The 18,491-nt window shown below is 36.1% G+C and overlaps 1 protein-coding gene across 2 annotated transcripts in view; it reads left to right on the top strand.

The window, feature by feature from the left end:
- ctdspla (CTD (carboxy-terminal domain, RNA polymerase II, polypeptide A) small phosphatase-like a) overlaps nucleotides 1–18,361 on the top strand; it is a 74,422-nt gene extending 56,061 nt beyond the window's left edge. The window contains exons 3-8 of one of the 2 annotated variants that reach the window (XM_088642989.1): nucleotides 143–175; nucleotides 5,443–5,544; nucleotides 10,816–10,872; nucleotides 11,852–11,944; nucleotides 14,376–14,561; nucleotides 15,599–18,361. In XM_088642989.1, the coding sequence (XP_088499115.1) occupies nucleotides 143–175; nucleotides 5,443–5,544; nucleotides 10,816–10,872; nucleotides 11,852–11,944; nucleotides 14,376–14,561; nucleotides 15,599–15,724 (597 nt within the window). In that variant the 3' untranslated portion in view covers nucleotides 15,725–18,361. The remainder of the gene's footprint in view (nucleotides 1–142; nucleotides 176–5,442; nucleotides 5,545–10,815; nucleotides 10,873–11,851; nucleotides 11,945–14,375; nucleotides 14,562–15,598) is intronic. The other variant, XM_088642990.1, reaches the window with a different exon arrangement.
- Nucleotides 18,362–18,491: the final 130 nt, after the last annotated feature.

Below are 18,491 nucleotides of genomic sequence, written 5' to 3'. Positions count from 1 at the left end.
GAGTTGAGATTAATTTCCAGTTTGGGTACACTGTCTTGGTGGTGGTGTGCTCTGTTCTCTTGCCAACTGTTTGCTTTCTCTGCCAGTTTGTTTTCCTCTTCCCCTGTTGATTTCATTCTTTTTCTCTGTTTTCATTTCCCAGTGTGACCAGGTGCAGGTCATTCCCATCCCCAGTGTATGTATTATCCTTTCATTCTTTTATTTTTGCATGCTGGTTGTGTTACTGGGGTATAGTGTCTTTTAAAACATGACTTTGCACTCCAAGAATACTGTATAACCATTTGTATTTTAAAAATGAGCAGGGTACTCGTTAGACGTTGAATGTAAATATTTAAAAAAGTCACTCATATTGCTTTGAGAGTTCAGAAAACAGACAACCCCCAGTAATGTGATGGCAATATTAACAAGAAAATTAGAATCTCCCTGCAATAACCCAAGAAGTGCTGCATTGTTGGTGATGCTAGTGTCAGTGGAAGAGTGTTAGCATGATGAACACTGAGATTTAATACAGTTTAAAGACCTATTTGTATACCCTAGAGATCATGTAAATGGTAGTAATTGGGGTTTGTCCTTCTCCTGAACTTTCAGTATCCGATTAAAGCTGCAGTGTCCCATGTTTTCTCCCCTTTGTCCAAAAAAATAATCAATATATGCGTTATTTGCCAGAACAATAATGAAATAAATTTTGCGCTTGTATGCTTTCTAAAGCCGCAGCAGATGTGGATGCTAGGCAGAGTTTATAGTAGCAGGTAGTTGGTAATAGCATCTTTTTTGATTCTGAAGTTGAAATTGAGTACTTACAATTTAATTTTAGATCCATTTGTGCACCTGGCCTGACAACCCAACATCCCATTTCTCATCTCTTGATTCTCACATATTCTTGACCAGGAAAGAGTTTCTCCGCAGTTTGTCGTACATGGTTTGAGCTATACCGGCTGTGGTTAGAAAAATCTGTGGCCATTGGATTAAACTAAAAATGTCCACACCTGTCGTTTTGGAAGCCACATTATCTTGTGTATTTGGTTGGTTGGTTATTTTGATCAAAATAACTTAACGAATAATCAAATAATATTTACTGTACGGATTGTTTTGTAGTTTCTATCTAAAATTAAACTTGATATTAAAAGTTAAGTGTTTTTTTAGTCAGTTTCTTCAAGTTCGTTGCTGGATCATAGGAGGAGCTTCGAACAAATAAGCCTAATTTTATTCTTTACTTACGCAACATTCTGGATTTCTGTTTCCTTGGGGAAAGAAAAGGTAGACAACTGTAACTGCGTAGACGAGATCATCCTTAGGAGTTGATGTGTGTTCAGACCTTTTTGCACCTAAGCCACTTTATGCTATTCTACCTATGCACTGCTCTTATTCATCTGTTCTTGTGTTCTTAATTATCTTTTGTTCATATCCATTTCGAAGTCTAGACCTCAAGATTGGCAATATCGAAAAATAAATGTGTGGGACACTTCATCTTTAAGTGCCGTGTGTGTAATATCAAGAATGTTAAACTGCAAAGCACAATAATAAGCCACTTATTTGAATAAACCTTGAAGTTTATTTTTTCAGGAATTTATATCAAATTCCAGCACTGTTTTAAGTTCTTTTTACATGCTGTATCTGTAACCCATCTAATGCCAAAAATACTAAACGTGCATGGTAACTGGATAGAACTAAAAAACAAAGCTATATCGAGCACTCAGATTAATTGCATTGTGCTTAAGAATAGTAAAAAGCCATGATGGGAAAGAAGGGGATGCATTGCAAGCTGTTTTGAAAACAAGATGCAAAGAAAAGTTGTAGAAATTAGGAGCAGGAAATTGAAAAACTAATTACTGAACCGGAAAATATTTTTTTTATTGCTCGGGTGTAAGCAAAGATCTGGAAACATGCTTCCTTTTATGTACTGGCTTTAATCTGAAAGATACAGCTGTTAAAATATTCCCAGTTCACTTTTCTCACTGTCACACAGAACAACGATATTTGAAGAAAAAATATCAGCAGTTTGCGATTGAGTCCTGGGCTGGCAATGTATTTTTTTTTCTCTTAAAATGGAAGATAAATTTTATTCTTTTTTTTTTATTTCACTACTTACAAGTTTTCCATTTGTTAATCAGCTTGGCTGACCCCTGCTCAGGCACGCTTTCCCCTAGTTAAACATTTTCATGTTTGTCATGCTGTAAACCACACAGTGACTGAAAATAGGACTTGTACATTATTCACTCACAACACTGCAAACTCACAAGTGCTCAGTAAGTTGATGATAAACCTATGTCTGAATGGAGATTTCCACTTACAGTCGATAAAAGGCATAGTACAGACTTGAACCAGCAACTCCTGGGCTAAAGGGCTTAGTTTGCTCTATGCAAGTGCTTTTCTTGAGTGAGCTAATTGAGTTAGCAGGTGGGGAGCATCTAATGATTGAAATCTGATAATCGATGCAAATAGTCCAGACATTATTACAAAATGTTTAATGCACAGATAAGGTAGTTAATCTCTTTTTTTTTCTATTAGAACATTAATCATTTCTGGTTAACAGTTATTTGTCAACTAAAATCTTATAATTTGTATGAATCTGCCCCGAGATGTTTAAGCACTGCATTAAAATAACACATTTCACAGTGGCAAGGCCAAAGCTGTGAACCTGTCAGACATCCAGTTGAGGCTTATCTGTGCAAAATCCAAACAACCAGTAGCCTGGGGATTCCAGTATGATTCATTCCTGCTTTTATTGCTGCATTTCAATTCATCAGTACAATGTCTTGCAAAGGTATTCACCATCTGCTGTTAATATTACATTTTGATTAATTGTAATGTAGTTTTTTTCCCCAATTGAAACTTTTAACAAACAATTTGAATACTGTTGTGAGCGAAGGAGGTTTAATGACTGCAGTATTTACAAAATATATTGGATGAAAAATCCACCAATTGTATATGTGTATATTGTATATGCCCTCTTAATCACCACTTGATGAAAGCTCCCTTGGCTGCCATTTCTGCTGTCAGTATTTCTGGAACGGTCTTTATGAACTGTGCAAAGTTGGGTGGTATAGGTTTGTGTATTCTTCCTGAAATTTGACAATTTCGTTGGGTATAGCTGATGCAATCGTCTAGTCTTGACTAAACCGAGCCACTCAACATTCACTCTTTTCTTGTCAGACCACTTCAGTATGGCTTTGGCCCTCTGCTTGTTAACAGTGCCTGCTGAAGTGTGAATTTGTCATCCAGTTTGAGTGGAGAGGTATTTCCCTAGGTTTTGCCTATAGCATCTGTTTTTTTTCCTTAATTCTGACAAGTTTCCTAGACCCTGCTGATGAGAACCATCCTATTAACATGAAGCTGGCACCAAACAGTTGAATCGCTAGCACGGAGCTGACTGGATGATCTGCTTTGTTGAGCTTGCACTACTTGTAATGCTTTGCATTTAGACCTTCCAGGGACTAAATTTGTGTTTCATCTAACCATAAAACCTTCTAACAGATGTCTGCAGTATTGCTCATATGACTTTATTTTTTAATAAAGACTTCTTTCCACTCACTCATACAGATCAGCTTTGTGTAGAAACCAGAATATCATATTAACATTAGAATATTTCTGGTATCACTTATGAACAGTGACTTCTATCTTGGAGATAGAACATTGTGTATATTTTAAATTCAATGTTGACTTCACATTAGTAACCATAACCAGTTTTCTGCTTGCTTAACTACTCGGACTGGCAAGGCACCCTGATGTATGTACAGTGTAGATGGCCAGTTCCACCTTTTAATGATGGACTTCACTGTACTCCAAAGGATAATGGACCTCCCCAATCTGTGACTTCTTAGTGAAATTGTTGAATCAATATCTGAGTTGCTTGAAATTCAATATCTGAATGAATTACACACAAAAACCAATAAACTAATGTTATGACTTTCAAATTCTCTTTGCTATTTGAACTAAATAACGGTTACTGTAGAAACGGGGCTAAATACTTATGTAATTGAGGATCTTCCATTTTCTTCAGAAAATAATCGCATATTATCAGCATGTATTAGATTTAGAATCTGGAGTATAGTGTGTATGTTCTAAATATGAATTTCTCCTAATTGCAAGCACAGATGGTAACAAAATGTAGGACTACATGCATTTACATAAACTAACTGTGCATGAGTACTGTTCACTAAATTCATTATATTAGTTGTGAGAGTGTCCAGCTAGTTAAATTAAACTTTGCTGGTACAGTGCTCAAATCAAAATCTGAATGCAATTAACTCTGCAGTTATTAATTACTTGACATATTACAGGCACCACAGTAGTACCCCCAAAAAGCTTTTAAATGAAAACTTCCAGTTATGGTAGTTAAAGGCTTGTTTGGGGGCACTTAACTGGAATTATCCACATGCATTTAATCCATTTCTGGGAAGAACCTCTTATGATGTAAAATGGTCCCTGTAAAGATTCTTTGTGTTATGTTTTATCACACTGATGTTATAGAGTATGTAATGTACCTACTACTTTTATTTTCTGGTCCTATAATCTAACCTTAAAATTGTCCAAAAAGTACTGAAATAATAATAGGAAAATCTTGTCACAGACTCTAGAAACAGGCTCTGTGTACACGTACTGAGAGGCTTTATAAATCCAACAAAAAAGTATTTGAAACCGTACCATTTCTTACGTTTTTGATGTTTCTGAATCTGTGTGTGAATAACCCATCTAACATCAAAGGTACTCAAAGTACATGGTAACTGGATGGGACTAAAATAGACCTTCTTACAGATTTTATAATTGTGTGTATTATTTAGCATTATTTTGTGTTGTCCACAGTGGAAAGAAATTGTTGTAACTGGTGGAAGAGCGTGAGGTTGAATTGAGAGAGATGAATTAGCTCTCTCCCCGAGGCTGTCCACCTACCTGCTGTGCAGTGCTGTTTCCCCAGGGCCTTTCTGGATGCCTAACAAACTTGGCGTTTTCATGTAAACCAGCGCTGTGTTAAGAACCGATAGGCCACAGTACAGCAAAAAAATAAAACAGGCTGCAAAAACCTGTGTGAAAATGAAAAATTGCACCAACTGTAAAAATGTGAACTCTAGACTAATGAAGACAGACATGGTCAGTGCCAGCAGCTAATAAAACATGGGTTGTTTTTCATGGTTCTTCATTGATAGGAATAACCTCCTCAACATTAGATCGATGATGATACCAAGTTTATAATTTAAATCCTTCAACGGCCACAGAGTTCAGCACTCTTTTCTGCCTGAAGGGACTAGAAATGCATCCTCTCTTTCCCTCTGTGATGTTTACCAAATCTTGCTGAACCTCCTGAGCCTCCTAGGTCTTTTCCCCTGTTATTTCTTGCCATTTATTTATTTCAGTGTTGTTAAATGCAGTTGACTGGTGGTGGTGGGAAAGCCTCACATGTTTATTGGCACTGCATTGGTCTAATTTGTGCGTTTACCTCTACAGCCTCCAGCTAAATACCTCCTACCTGAGATGAACATATCTGACTATGGCAAGAAGTGTGTGGTGATTGACTTAGATGAAACTTTGGTACACAGCTCTTTTAAGGTAAATATTATACTCTTTTTATTTCAATTTAAGCACTGGCATGGTTTTTGACTCTTGCCTGCTTTTTCCCAATTTACCTCTTACTCAAATGTTTAACATTGAATAAAATTGAAACATTTCTTGGCCAATGTGTCTGAATAATATTTTTATAAGTTAATAATAGTGGTTCAGTACATATATCCTGAAAAGAAGCTACATCACTAACTGCACATTAATCTTCCTATGAGCTCATTAAGCCAGGAATGGCCTAGTCTTTCTCCTAAGTTAACCTACACCTGAACCCTCTGTTTAAAACTTGCACCAAGAGGTAGCAGACTGAAGTAACCCATGCCTTGTCTGGGTTTTGCCCATATTCTTTTACATGGGACTGGTGTTGGAAACCATATCCGTTTCCCCAAGATCACACTGTTTGAGATCTAAGTGAGGTTTCATCTCCATCCTGACCCAAGACATTAGTGCTTTCACTGCTAAACATCAGTTAGTTCCCTTAAGCACATTGACTATGAGGTGATTGAACTGAAACCTATATTTAGAAAGGAACTGAGAGTACAGAAAGGCAGGAAAAACCTCAGGGAGTATATAGGTCTACGTGCCTGGAGTGTGGAACTTGCTTCTGCATTTAGTTTTCCTTTTCCTGTACATATGCACAGGTTCTCAATTTTAAGTGTGATGAAACATACTGTACAGTGCTACATTTTCTCTTATAATCTCTAGATTTCAAGCTTTAGGGGTAATATATAGAAGGAATCACTGGAAATTTGAATGCTTGATATAATTAAAGTCTTTTTTTTTTTTTTACTGTGAAAGCTTTTTTTAAAAAGAAGACCCATCAGAAACCCTGAAAATAGTGCTGCTGAATGTAATGCAAGCTCTGTTTTTGTTAAAGTGGGTTACAGGCCATGTAGGAAGGCCGAGTACTGTGGGATACCATGGGGCCCAGTAAGGGAGACACACAAGTCGGCGTTGTGCAGGCAGCCACTGCTCACTTTAGAGGGGTGTGTCTGTCTGGAAACTTACATTCAGAGTAGTTGTTTACGTTAAGTGAACAGGCGCTTAGATTGGCATTTGTTTTATTGTTTGGATTTTCTTTTATTTTTTCAAAGATTTTCTTCTTGTTTTCCCAACAAGTCAGATTTCACTGGCTGGATTATTTAGTTCTCTTTCCTTTTCCCGTATTTTACAGTGTATGTCCACTGTTTTTCTGAATATCAAGGTTAACCAACACTCTTTACACACAAGAGGAATGTAGATCAGCACAACACTGATAGGGACATACTGCTTTAGAGAGGTAATAAAACAGAGGACAGCCACACCTTGTACCTTGTCACGTTTTCCCACTATTCCTGGTAACTGTGTTATCGAGTAGTTTATACTCATTGCCCGTTTTTTTGATTGCTGAACTTCTGTAATAAGAAATTATCCTTTAATTCTACCTCATGGAGTTTTCGTTTTAATTAAAACTGCACACGTAGAACAATGCTTCAAGTGCAAGTAGTGAAAAGTGAAATTAAAATGAACTTAAAATCAATATAGTAAGCCTTCGTCACAAACATCTTTAGATTTCCTACTTGATAGAATATTGTAGCCTGAGCTGGTGGGATACGTTCCAGTTATGTGGAGTAAGAATTAAAAACTGATAGTGAAGAGCAAAGGCGCCCTCTCCTGGCTTGTTTTCAATATCACAGTCTTATTGTGGCTAACGATCACTGTTCATGCAATAGTCTCTTAAAATGTTTTAGTACTTTAGTAATAATTAATGGTTTGAATTCAGTCAAATTCATTGTGAAACTGTGTATTCAGACAGATTTTGTTGCCTTTAAGCATTTAAAAATTCATTATTAATTTCATTTTGTGGTCTTTTTTTTATTGTTACAAGTATTTTTATCAGACATTTTATATATAATAGAAGGTTAAATCATGATAGTGAAACAGGTCAGACTTATTGCTTAGCTGTGTGATACATTTAGCATTTGCATGCTGCAGACTTTTGTAAAAATTCCACTGATGAGGCAAAGAACTGTCATTGTGACAAGTTTCTATGTTATTATAACCAATAACAATGCAAGTTGTTTCATGATAAACATTTGGCTGTTCATTGAAAGATTCAAGATTTTTTCTTTTGACCAGATATTTAGTGCACCTGAAAAGCCTGTAAAGGCTCAAATATAGAATAAAAATCTGTATTTTTCATTACTAGTAAATTAGTTTGTTTTCCAATTAATTCTGCTCCAGTACTATATGTGGACTACTGTGAAATCATATCTTTTTAGATTGTTTAAATTCTTTCAGTATTCTGGAACTTCACAGAAAGTTTTACAAGTCTAACATCGCAAATTCTTGTGAAGATTCTACAGACATGTGGTACAGGCTTTTGTCTTTATAGAAAGTCAGAATGTACACTCTGTGAAATACCAAATGGATGTACAGTGCCTTGCGAAAGTATTTGGCCCCCTTGAACTTTTCAACCTTTTGCCACATTTCAGGCTTCAAACATAAAGATATAAATTTTTTATTTTATGTGAAGAATCACCAACAAGTGGGACACAATTGTGAAGTGGAACGAAATCTATTGGATTTTTGAAACTTTTTTAACTAATAAAAAAATGAAAAGTGGGGCGTGCAAAATTATTCGGCCCCCTTGCGTTAATACTTTGTAGAGCCACCTTTTGCTGCGATTACAGCTGCAAGTCGCTTGGGGTATGTCTCTTATCAGTTTTGCACATCGAGAGACTGAAATTCTTGCCCATTCTTCCTTGCAAAACAGCTCGAGCTCAGTGAGGTTGGATGGAGAGCGTTTGTGAACAGCAGTTTTCAGCTCTTTCCACAGATTCTCGATTGGATTCAGGTCTGGACTTTGACTTGGCCATTCAAACACCTGGATACGTTTATTTGTGAACCATTCCTTTGTAGGTTTTGCTGTATGTTTGGGATCATTGTCTTGTTGGAAGATAAATCTCCGTCCCAGTTTCAGGTCTTTTGCAGACTCCAACAGGTTTTCATCCAGAATGGTCCTGTATTTGGCTGCATCCATCTTCCCCTCAATTTTAACCATCTTCCCTGTCCCTGCTGAAGAAAAGCAGGCCCAAACCATGATGCTGCCACCACCATGTTTGACAGTGGGGATGGTGTGTTGAGGGTGATGAGCTGTGTTGCTTTTACGCCAAACATATCGTTTTGCATTGTGGCCAAAAAGTTCGATTTTGGTTTCATCTGACCAGAGCACCTTCTTCCACATGTTTGGGGTGTCTCCCAGGTGGCTTGTGGCAAACTTTAGACGAGACTTTTTATGGATATCTTTGAGAAATGGCTTTCTTCTTGCCACTCTTCCATAAAGGCCAGATTTGTGCAGTGTAAGACTGATTGTTGTCCTATGGACAGACTCTCCAACCTCAGCTGTAGTTCTCTGCAGTTCATCCAGAGTGATCATGGGCCTCTTGGCTGCATCTCTGATCAGTCTTCTCCTTGTCTGAGCTGAAAGTTTAGAGGGACGGCCAGGTCTTGGTAGATTTGCAGTGGTCTGATACTCCTTCCATTTCAAGATGATCGCTTGCACAGTGCTCCTTGGGATGTTTGAAGCTTGGGAAATCTTTTTGTATCCAAATCCGGCTTTAAACTTCTCCACAACAGTATTACAGACCTGCCTGGTGTGTTCCTTGGTCTTCATGATGCTCTCTGCGCTTTCAACAGAACCTTGAGACTATCACAGAGCAGGTGCATTTATACAGAGACTTGATTACACACAGGTGGATTCTATTTATCACCATCAGTCATTTAGGACAACATTGGATCATTCAGAGATCCTCGCTGAACTTCTGGAGTGAGTTTGCTGCACTGAAAGTAAAGGGGCCGAATAATTTTGCACGCCCCACTTTTCATTTTTTTATTAGTTAAAAAAGTTTCAAAAATCCAATAGATTTCGTTCCACTTCACAATTGTGTCCCACTTGTTGGTGATTCTTCACATAAAATAAAAAAATTATATCTTTATGTTTGAAGCCTGAAATGTGGCAAAAGGTTGAAAAGTTCAAGGGGGCCGAATACTTTCGCAAGGCACTGTATGCTTTCGCTGTTAAACTTTGTTCTATTTGATTAATCTTTCAGAGAGTCTTCCTTGTTCATATCTTAATTTCTGATTTATATAATGGCTACCTATATTTTCTGATATGTGGAGTTTGAGAAATGTGAAATGTAATGTTTTCTGGTAATGAAAATACTTCTTTTAATATTACTAATTAATCTGTTTGGCTGATGCTTTTAGCAAAAGCAGCTTAGATTTGTCTCAAGTGTAAAAGAGCTTGATTTGAACTGGAGCAATTCAGCTGAAGTTCCTTGATGAAGAGTACAACAGCAGTGTCTCCGCTGGGATTTGAACCTGCAACCTTCCAGTTAAGAGTCAAGAACTCCACTTACCTTTGATATTTTAAAACATTCTAAACCTTAAATCTAAAGCTTGTAATTATGCCTGCTGTTACAGAAAGACAGGTCTTTTAACTGGGGTATTGGAAACCATCACATAAAACAGCATGTAAATAACAGTCACCTCTTTTTAATGGATTTTCATCTAATTATAAAAGAGGTTGATAGTCTTACAAGATGCATATTCCATATAATATATAAATAACACAGCAGGAGAATGAATGTGGACAGATCGGGATACTTGTGTCTGCTCCCATTTGATTGCATGTCTCACAACAGTCCTCTCCTGTACTCAGTCCCGTATTTTTCATCTCAACCTCTTGATATCTTCCCTCATTTTCATTGCTCCTCTTCTGTGGTCCTTTCCATCTTTCTTCCTCTTGACCGCACTCCTATTGCCCTGCTCCTCTGCTAAAAAGTACCGTAGTGGTACTCTTGCATCTTTTCAAAGAATTTGTTTGTAGACCAGCTACTTCGACTTGGAGACTGCAAGGCAGTCTGCTCTCACTTTGCAAAGCAATGTTGGGTTGTAATTGTAAATAGCTGTAAGTACGTATAGGTGGGGGATATGGAGTTTATTTTCTTCTTTAAACTGTAACTATGATTTATTTATTTTCCTTTGCTGAATTGATAAACATAACAATCTGTTCAGCCTGATCAAATAAGAAAAATGTACGAATCTGAGTTGTGCACCTTCATAAATCTTAGTCCTGGTGCATTCAATACTGGCCCGTGATGCTGCATTTTAGACCTACTCTTCAATTCTTAAGTGCAACATGTAAGTATGTATGGTGTTGAAATTGTTTAAATGATTCTTTCAGAGACAAGTGATGTTTTTGATCTCCTTTCTTGGCAGCCTATTAGTAATGCTGATTTCATCGTTCCTGTGGAAATTGATGGCACAGTTCACCAGGTACTGTAAGAATTCATGGTAATTCCTTGTTAAACACAAGTTAGTCTATTTGGCAAGGTAGTACTTAACATTTTTAGATAAGTACTAGTCTTAGGTTCAAAAGGATTTATATCCATTTGATCTTTCTACACCCATTTCTCCACAACTGGTTTTATAGATCCCCTTTTATGTTACTGTCAGATAATGTGGGTGGACTCCTGAGACAAAATGTCAGCTACAATAAATGGCAATTGAAATAAAGCAGTGAGTGTAGTTCTTTTATTTATCTGTTATAAATTGAAATCTAAATTGATGTGGGTAGTTTTGAAGTTTCCTGTCATAGACCACTACTGGAGTTTAAATTTTAGTAAAAAGGTTCATAAATCAAGTGCATTGAAGTCAGGTCCTCACAAAAGTACTGTACTGTATGTATTTATTGTACCGGTCATGTTCAAGAGCAAAATGTACCGTTTTCTGCATCTGCTTTCCTTCCTCTTGGCCATGTTCATTAATGGAAAAAGGCTGCTCTGTGTTCAGGTTAAAGGCTGTGACCTGGTTCAAGTAATCCAGGATAGGCTGTGTGTGATCAGATTGGCCTATTCTTGATTACTTGCACTGGGGGGCAGCTGTAACTCTTCAATGAAAAGAACCAGATGAGAATGAAAACTGCTGATGTACAGTCAAGAGAATGCAGAATATCCTCCTGGTACTTGAGGTATACTCCATATGTCTCTCTAACAAGGCGCAAAATCATGTCTAAAGTTTAAAAACTTAGTTTTTAACAGAAATCATGGATCATACTCTTCCCTGATATGCAGTTTTTAAATGTTAACAAATGCAAAATGTGGAAGCTATGTTTTGGTTGTTAGAAATGTGTTTTCAGGATGGTGTACAGTTTTTTAGCTGATGCTAATACATGAAGCTCTGGGGTGAAGTTCATACATACAGTACATGCTTTGCTTTGCCAGATTAAGTAACAACAGTGTGTCTTTAATTGCAGGTGTATGTTTTGAAACGGCCGCATGTCGATGAGTTTCTACAGAAGATGGGGGAACTCTTTGAATGTGTCCTCTTCACAGCCAGCCTAGCTAAGGTTTGTGGCTTACATGTCAGTGGGGTGGTCTGTATTTAACCTTTGACAAATGAACAATAGAAATGATCCACTGCACATTATTTAACAAAAATCAAATATCGCATTATTTTTAGAGAAAAGAACAATGTATCTTCCCCCTCAGTGGTTGCTGTCTTAATTTTTCCCTTCTTTTCTGTTTCTGTGTCTGCCGGTGTGTGCTTTATCTGCTAATGCATGGGTAAGTGTTTCCATGGTAACAGTGACACATATGAGCCTGCCTCATGATGTAGCCTCCATGCATTGCTCATGATGTCTTTATGTGAGGCTATTAAGTTACCATGGCAATAGTAAGGTATATATGTTAGTCACATGCTTTATGTAGGAGGGCAGCAAATTCTTGCAAAAGCAGGTTTTCTGTCAGATAATGTTGAAGTGAATAACTAGCAAGCATTTGTTGCAATCCTAATTGACAGACCAAAAGATTGAAATTTGATGGGCAGCCACCCACAGTAAACTTTTATTAAAACAGATATTAAAATAGATTTTAATCAGTCAGCTCCTGTCATCACCACTTCACTCTAGCTTTTAAATAAAAATGCCAACTGTAGAAGTGTTTTATACTGGGAAAGCAGACATGTCAGGAGTAAAATGTCATGTATAGATCAAGATTGTGAATCAGCTTCATTGATGGAAAAAGTTGTTGCTTGCTCCTGTTTTTTATATTTCAAGCAAGAGCAGCACACAAAGTTAGTCAACAAGAGCTATATCAATCAAAAATAATGTAACTAAATAATGAATTTTTAGATCAAAGAAAAATGGGTTCTGTAAACTACATACAAGCAGTTAGGAGACAATCCATGTGTTTATGTTGACTGTCATCACAAGTTTAAGATACTGTTTTGAAATTGTATCTAAGTATTTTTAGTGCTGTTAAAAGATATACAAATATTGATTCTAAATGTATCTTTTGGTCTGATCATTAGTAAGCCATGTGTTTCTTTTAATGGTGTGATATTGTTTTATATATAGCCTAAGACAGCACCTATTTTCAGATTTACAGCAGACTGAATACGCAGTCCTATTAACCTATATTACTACTTGGAGGAATTGTGTAATACAAGTAGAATACTATTTACAAGGCAGCCTTAGCATTTATTTGCTTTTTAAAACACAACAGCTGCTGTAAATTGTCAATATCTTGCTTTAATTAGGCCTTGAGTTGAGGCAGTACACATCAGTTGTGTTGTATGGCTGTTTTGTCTTTAGGTTATGCTTCTTTTACGTGCAAAAGCCAGAGTTCCATTTAGTTTTATGGGTTTTTGTGCTTGATTAAATTTTTTTTATTTAACTTTTATGTTGTTTTTTTATCTTACCCCCCGAGCATCACAGAAGAAAAGCTTGAAAAGCATTGAAGGTTTTGAAATTCACATTTTAATAAATGATGCTGTTAGTAAAACAAAATCATACAGAGCAAGTTAAAAACTCAATTTGCTTCAAATATTATTAATGTTGAGGGAGCTGACCAATTAAGAACATAAACCTACCCAGAAAATTATCACTTGTTACTTAGTTCAGAACATAATGGAAATCAGCATAAACATTTACATTTTAGCCTGTCATTTGTATATTCAGGGTTAAGATATATACTGTACATCATTAAATGGGGGGATTGTATGTTTTTGTTCTAAAATACTGAACAATGTACTGGAAATGGTTCTCTTGCAGTGAATTATATTTCGGTGTTTATTTTTATGTACCATAGAATTTATATTTAAGAGGAGAATGCAATCCACTCCCTACCCTGTCTTTTCCCAGCTTTCCCTTTGTCTGTCACTGTTCTGTCTGTGCTTTTAATGTCTATTAGAATTGTAGTCTTTTCTTTCATTCCAGCTATGTCAATAAACATTGTTTTGTAGATGTTTTTTGCTGTGTAGAATGTAATTCTCAGGACCAGGAACATGCATGAATATTACTAAAAAGAGTTTGTATATGTGGGATATTACTCTTATATATACATAGGTCTGCATACTGTACATATACACGACATCTGAGCTGTCATGTAATAGTACCTGTGAAACCACAGCCCTGAATCATCTAATACAGATCCTGTACCAGAAATAAGATGGAATTCAGCAGATCAGAATTGCTGGACCTGCTTAAGAAATGTAATAATTAAAAAAAACTTAATTTAAAGGGGAAAAGAGAATCTGTTAGCTTTTAATAACTAAACCATACCATGGCTATCCACATTTTCCTCAGTTCGTGCCTCATATATAGTTTTTGGGGAAAATGTTCCTGCTTCTTTGAACTTCAATTTTGTTTTTATGACTGTAGGTTTGTCCAGCTAATGGTCTGAAAATTACACATTTTTTATAATCAAGTTTGTCTATTTGTGCTAAATGTTGCAGTTTATTTAGATTTTTTAATTTGTATTATTTTTGTTTCCATATAGTATGCAGATCCAGTGGCAGATCTGTTGGATCAGTGGGGTGTATTTAGAGCACGACTTTTCAGAGAATCCTGCGTTTTCCACAGAGGGAACTATGTCAAAGACCTGAGTCGGTTAGGAAGAGAGCTTAGCAAAGTTATAATAGTGGACAACTCTCCTGCTTCATACATCTTCCATCCTGAAAATGCCGTAAGTCTTTTTAGTAGTACAGCAACTAGTTAAGAGTGTTCGTATTTATTTTTTTTATTTATTTGTATGCTATGTTAAGGGCAACATGTTAGATCTTTTGTTTTCTGCTGTTTCACCTAATACAAATTAAGGTGGCAAAACCACCACAAAAAGGGTGGGAGAATCTCTAAATTTAGCTGTGTCTGGTCTAAAGGTGTAGGTTTATTTTTTGTAATTAATGATTAAATGTACTGTGGAAATAAAGCCCTATTTATTGCAGGAAATCAAAGATAAACAGTGAAGGTCAGTGTTTTTTTAGAATGTGCTCCTTAGGCCTTATGCATGATGTTCAGCCCTCTTCAATCACTATGAAATAAATTGACAGTGATGGCTAGTGAATTATAATAAGTACGATGGGGCAGACTTAGTGTAAGCTCTGTATAAACATGGAATTGCTAATACTGCTGAAAGGGAGGGAAGAAAAATCTAAACACATTATGTATTTGAGCATCTTCTCTACAGCTGTATGGACTATGAAATACATGCAAGACAGTTTCTCATGTAGATATGTTAAAGGCAGATCTGCACATCACATATGCACATTGCTCATTTGTAGACTTGCCATTGCTTCATGTGACTGATGACGAAGAACCTGCAAAGACAGTAGTATCAATAGTCGTACAATGTTATGATTTACTGGAAATGTTGCACAAAATCTTTGTATTCATTATTTGTATAGCTAATACTTTAGGGGATTTGTCTTCACACCAGAGTTGTATTGAAACATGTTGATAACTAATTACAAAAAATCTGAAATGTATAGTAATCAATCTTCAGTGTCTGAAGTGAATTTTTAATCACCATTGTTTGTGATAAAAGCAACAACTCTGCAGTTAAGGAGTAAGATAGGACTGCCTCCTACTAACCTAAGGAGAATAATAACTAATAAATCACAGCTCCATCAATCGGTAAATATTAGGTTTCAAACAACGGTGATGTTTATCTACTGTTCCGTGACTTCTGCCTGTCATTTAAATGTTGCCTTTTCTCCTTGACAGGTTCCTGTGCAGTCGTGGTTTGATGATATGACAGACACAGAGCTATTAGATCTGATACCCTTCTTTGAAGGACTGAGCAAAGAGGAGGATGTTTACAGTGTACTTCAGAACTTAAGAGGCAGGTAGCGTCATCTTCAGTGAGGTCCCTCAGCACCACAGCTGTGAGGGATGAGAGACTGTCAGCTGCCTCCCTGGACTGCCTCTCTCAAGCACAGCTCTTTCACTTGTCCATTCATGGCTTGAAGAGGGGACAGCTGTAGGTTCTCAGTGAACAGCAATGCTACTCCCTATTCTTCTGGTTTAACTTCTGAGGGAAGGATTTGTAGTGTGCTCGACTTAATAAGGAGCCAGACGTTACATATGGCCAGAATATTTAAAAAAAACTTCAGAAGAAAAACCTTCATTTTTTCTGACACAAGACTTTTACTATCCTGTTTAAGTTCTTTATATTAACCAAAAACATTTTTTGTGAAAGAAAAAAGACACATTTGGATTTTTTTCTGTTGTTGCTATGCAGGCAGTCTTTTCTTGATCTATCGTAGTATAAATGACTGTGATTTTTTTCTTACTGAATGAAGTGCCTTTTTCGAATGTTTTTATGGGGGAAAAGTTACATTTTGTATGACACATATTTCCAGAGAACTTAACTTTTAATGAATATATGCTTTAAAAGAAGTGGAGATGAATTTTATAAAGCACTGTTATTTATGCTGAAGATTCATTTTTTTTAACTTGGACACTGGGTCTCCATAATATTCTGATTGCTGTTCTTTCAATTGGTTAAAGACAAGCCATTATATAGAAGTGATTTTCTTTCTTTAGTTTATTATATGTAGAAATCTTAGTGTTACTATAGCCTTTAATGAAATTAGAGGAATGCATTTGCAATTGTGATGTTTTAAGTTATATTTTATTTTAACTGAAAAGCTTTTAATGTTATATAGTAAAAATGACATAACTCCATAGGTGACTGAAAGCGTGCCAATGTAAGTTTTTGTAAGTGATGCCATACACTGGATTGCATTACTGTAAGTGCCAGTTTATAGATGTTTCCCATTAAGATATGTGAGAGATGTACATTTGGGTAACAGCTGAGCACAAATAGAGAATGTAATGAGCTTATGTATAGTAGGCACAATAACAGTCCAATCTAAATGCCCAGTATTTCTTTTAAAGTAATCTTTTTACTCCTAGTTTTATATTCTGTATGTATTTAGGTTTATAAATCTTCTGATTTTTTAGTTCTAAAACAGTATTTTATTTTTTTTGTTTTAAAAAGCTCCAACTTTAATTTCTCCTGGATAACGGGAGAAAACTACAACACTACATTAAAATCTGACTTTTTCACATTGAATTTAATCTGCTGTTGCCGAGTTTTGAACAGTCTCGTTCAAAAGGTAGAAGGGAAGTGTCCTTCTGAAGCTGACAGGTGATATACAGCTGACAGGTGATATACAATTGCAAATGTATCCTTTCGTTAACTATAAACCCTTAATCGTCTAGATTTTGTTTCATGAGAACAGCTTGTACAAGCTGGTGAACTGGGATTTTATTTTTTGTTCTGTTTCGATTCATGCTGCTGCTAGCGTACAGTCACCAAATGGAGTTGGCTAATTAAAACTGTTCCTCACCACTGTGCCTAAACCTGGACATACTTACCACCGCTGTATGCTGCAAATCTGGGCAATAAACTCAGAGGACAGACTGATTGATGACATACTCCTGGTTCCTGCACACTTCACAGCTTTTCTTTTTTTTTTCTTATAAATTAGTCAATTTTGAATAAGATTTATACCCATGTTGTCCAACAGGTGTTTCTTCCAAAGTGTGTACAGTAAAGCTCTGTCTACAGCATTTACCTTTCAAGTATTATACATACAGTACTTTAATGAAAAGGATATACAATATATATTTCTAACATATTAAGATGTTCTAAATTGGTTAGTTTCAAGGTTTGTGTTCTGATTTGTGAGTATTCTGAATCCTATGGGATCAATGTATAATAGTTAGCTGTGATAAATTTGTTTTATGCACACACTTGTGGATGGAGCATTTTTCTGCTCTCCCTGCATGTGTACACATTCTGTGCGCATACAATACCACATTACCACCCTTTGCCCAAATGCACAGTTAGTTTTTCCACATTTTCACATTTCACATCATCATTTTGAAAATATACAGTATATGCTCAGTATTAAGCTGCCACATTAAAGTTAAAGTTGTGGAATAAAGCACCATAACCACATTTTCCCTTTTCCTATGAATTTTGTCTGCTAATAAAGGGTTTTTAGTTGATCAGTTCTAGGAGTTAATATTGTATTTAGGTTGTATTTCTGGGTTTTTTTTTTTACCTGAATGTGTACTGTATGACAGAGTACAACAATTTTTGGATAAGTGACACTGCGAAGACTTGTTTTGAAAATAAGTGGTATATCACCCTATACATGGAAAAAACAGTCTTTTCTGTTCTGTTCAGCTTTTGTCTATACCAGTTTATATTTTTTTAAACAAGTGAGCTTTTATTGGGATTCATCTAAACAGATTTGGAGTTTACCCTGTCGGTGAGCAGTACTGTCCCCTCGTTTGCAACATATTTTAATTCAAGTGTTAACATGGTTTTGTAGCATATGTCTTTCGGACAATTACAACCTATTAAAGCACCTTTTTAAAAACAGGACCTTCAAAAGTTTTCTGTAACTAATAACCTTTGGCTGTACTGAATACATTGCTGAAATAAACTGTCTACTAGCCATTTCACCTGAAGACTGCAATGCCTAGCCTGAATCAATAGCACTTATTTCTTATTTTTATTGAATTTCCTGGTGAATTGCAGTCAACAAAGTGTAATACTTTTAAATAACACTTTCATTTTAATAAGTTATGATGGTGTTCA

This window comes from Lepisosteus platostomus, chromosome 8 (genome assembly GCF_059453375.1).
Source record: "Lepisosteus platostomus isolate fLepPlt1 chromosome 8, fLepPlt1.hap1, whole genome shotgun sequence".
Taxonomy (NCBI): Eukaryota; Metazoa; Chordata; class Actinopteri; order Semionotiformes; family Lepisosteidae; genus Lepisosteus; species Lepisosteus platostomus.
This window is presented reverse-complemented; position numbering and strand designations above follow the sequence as displayed.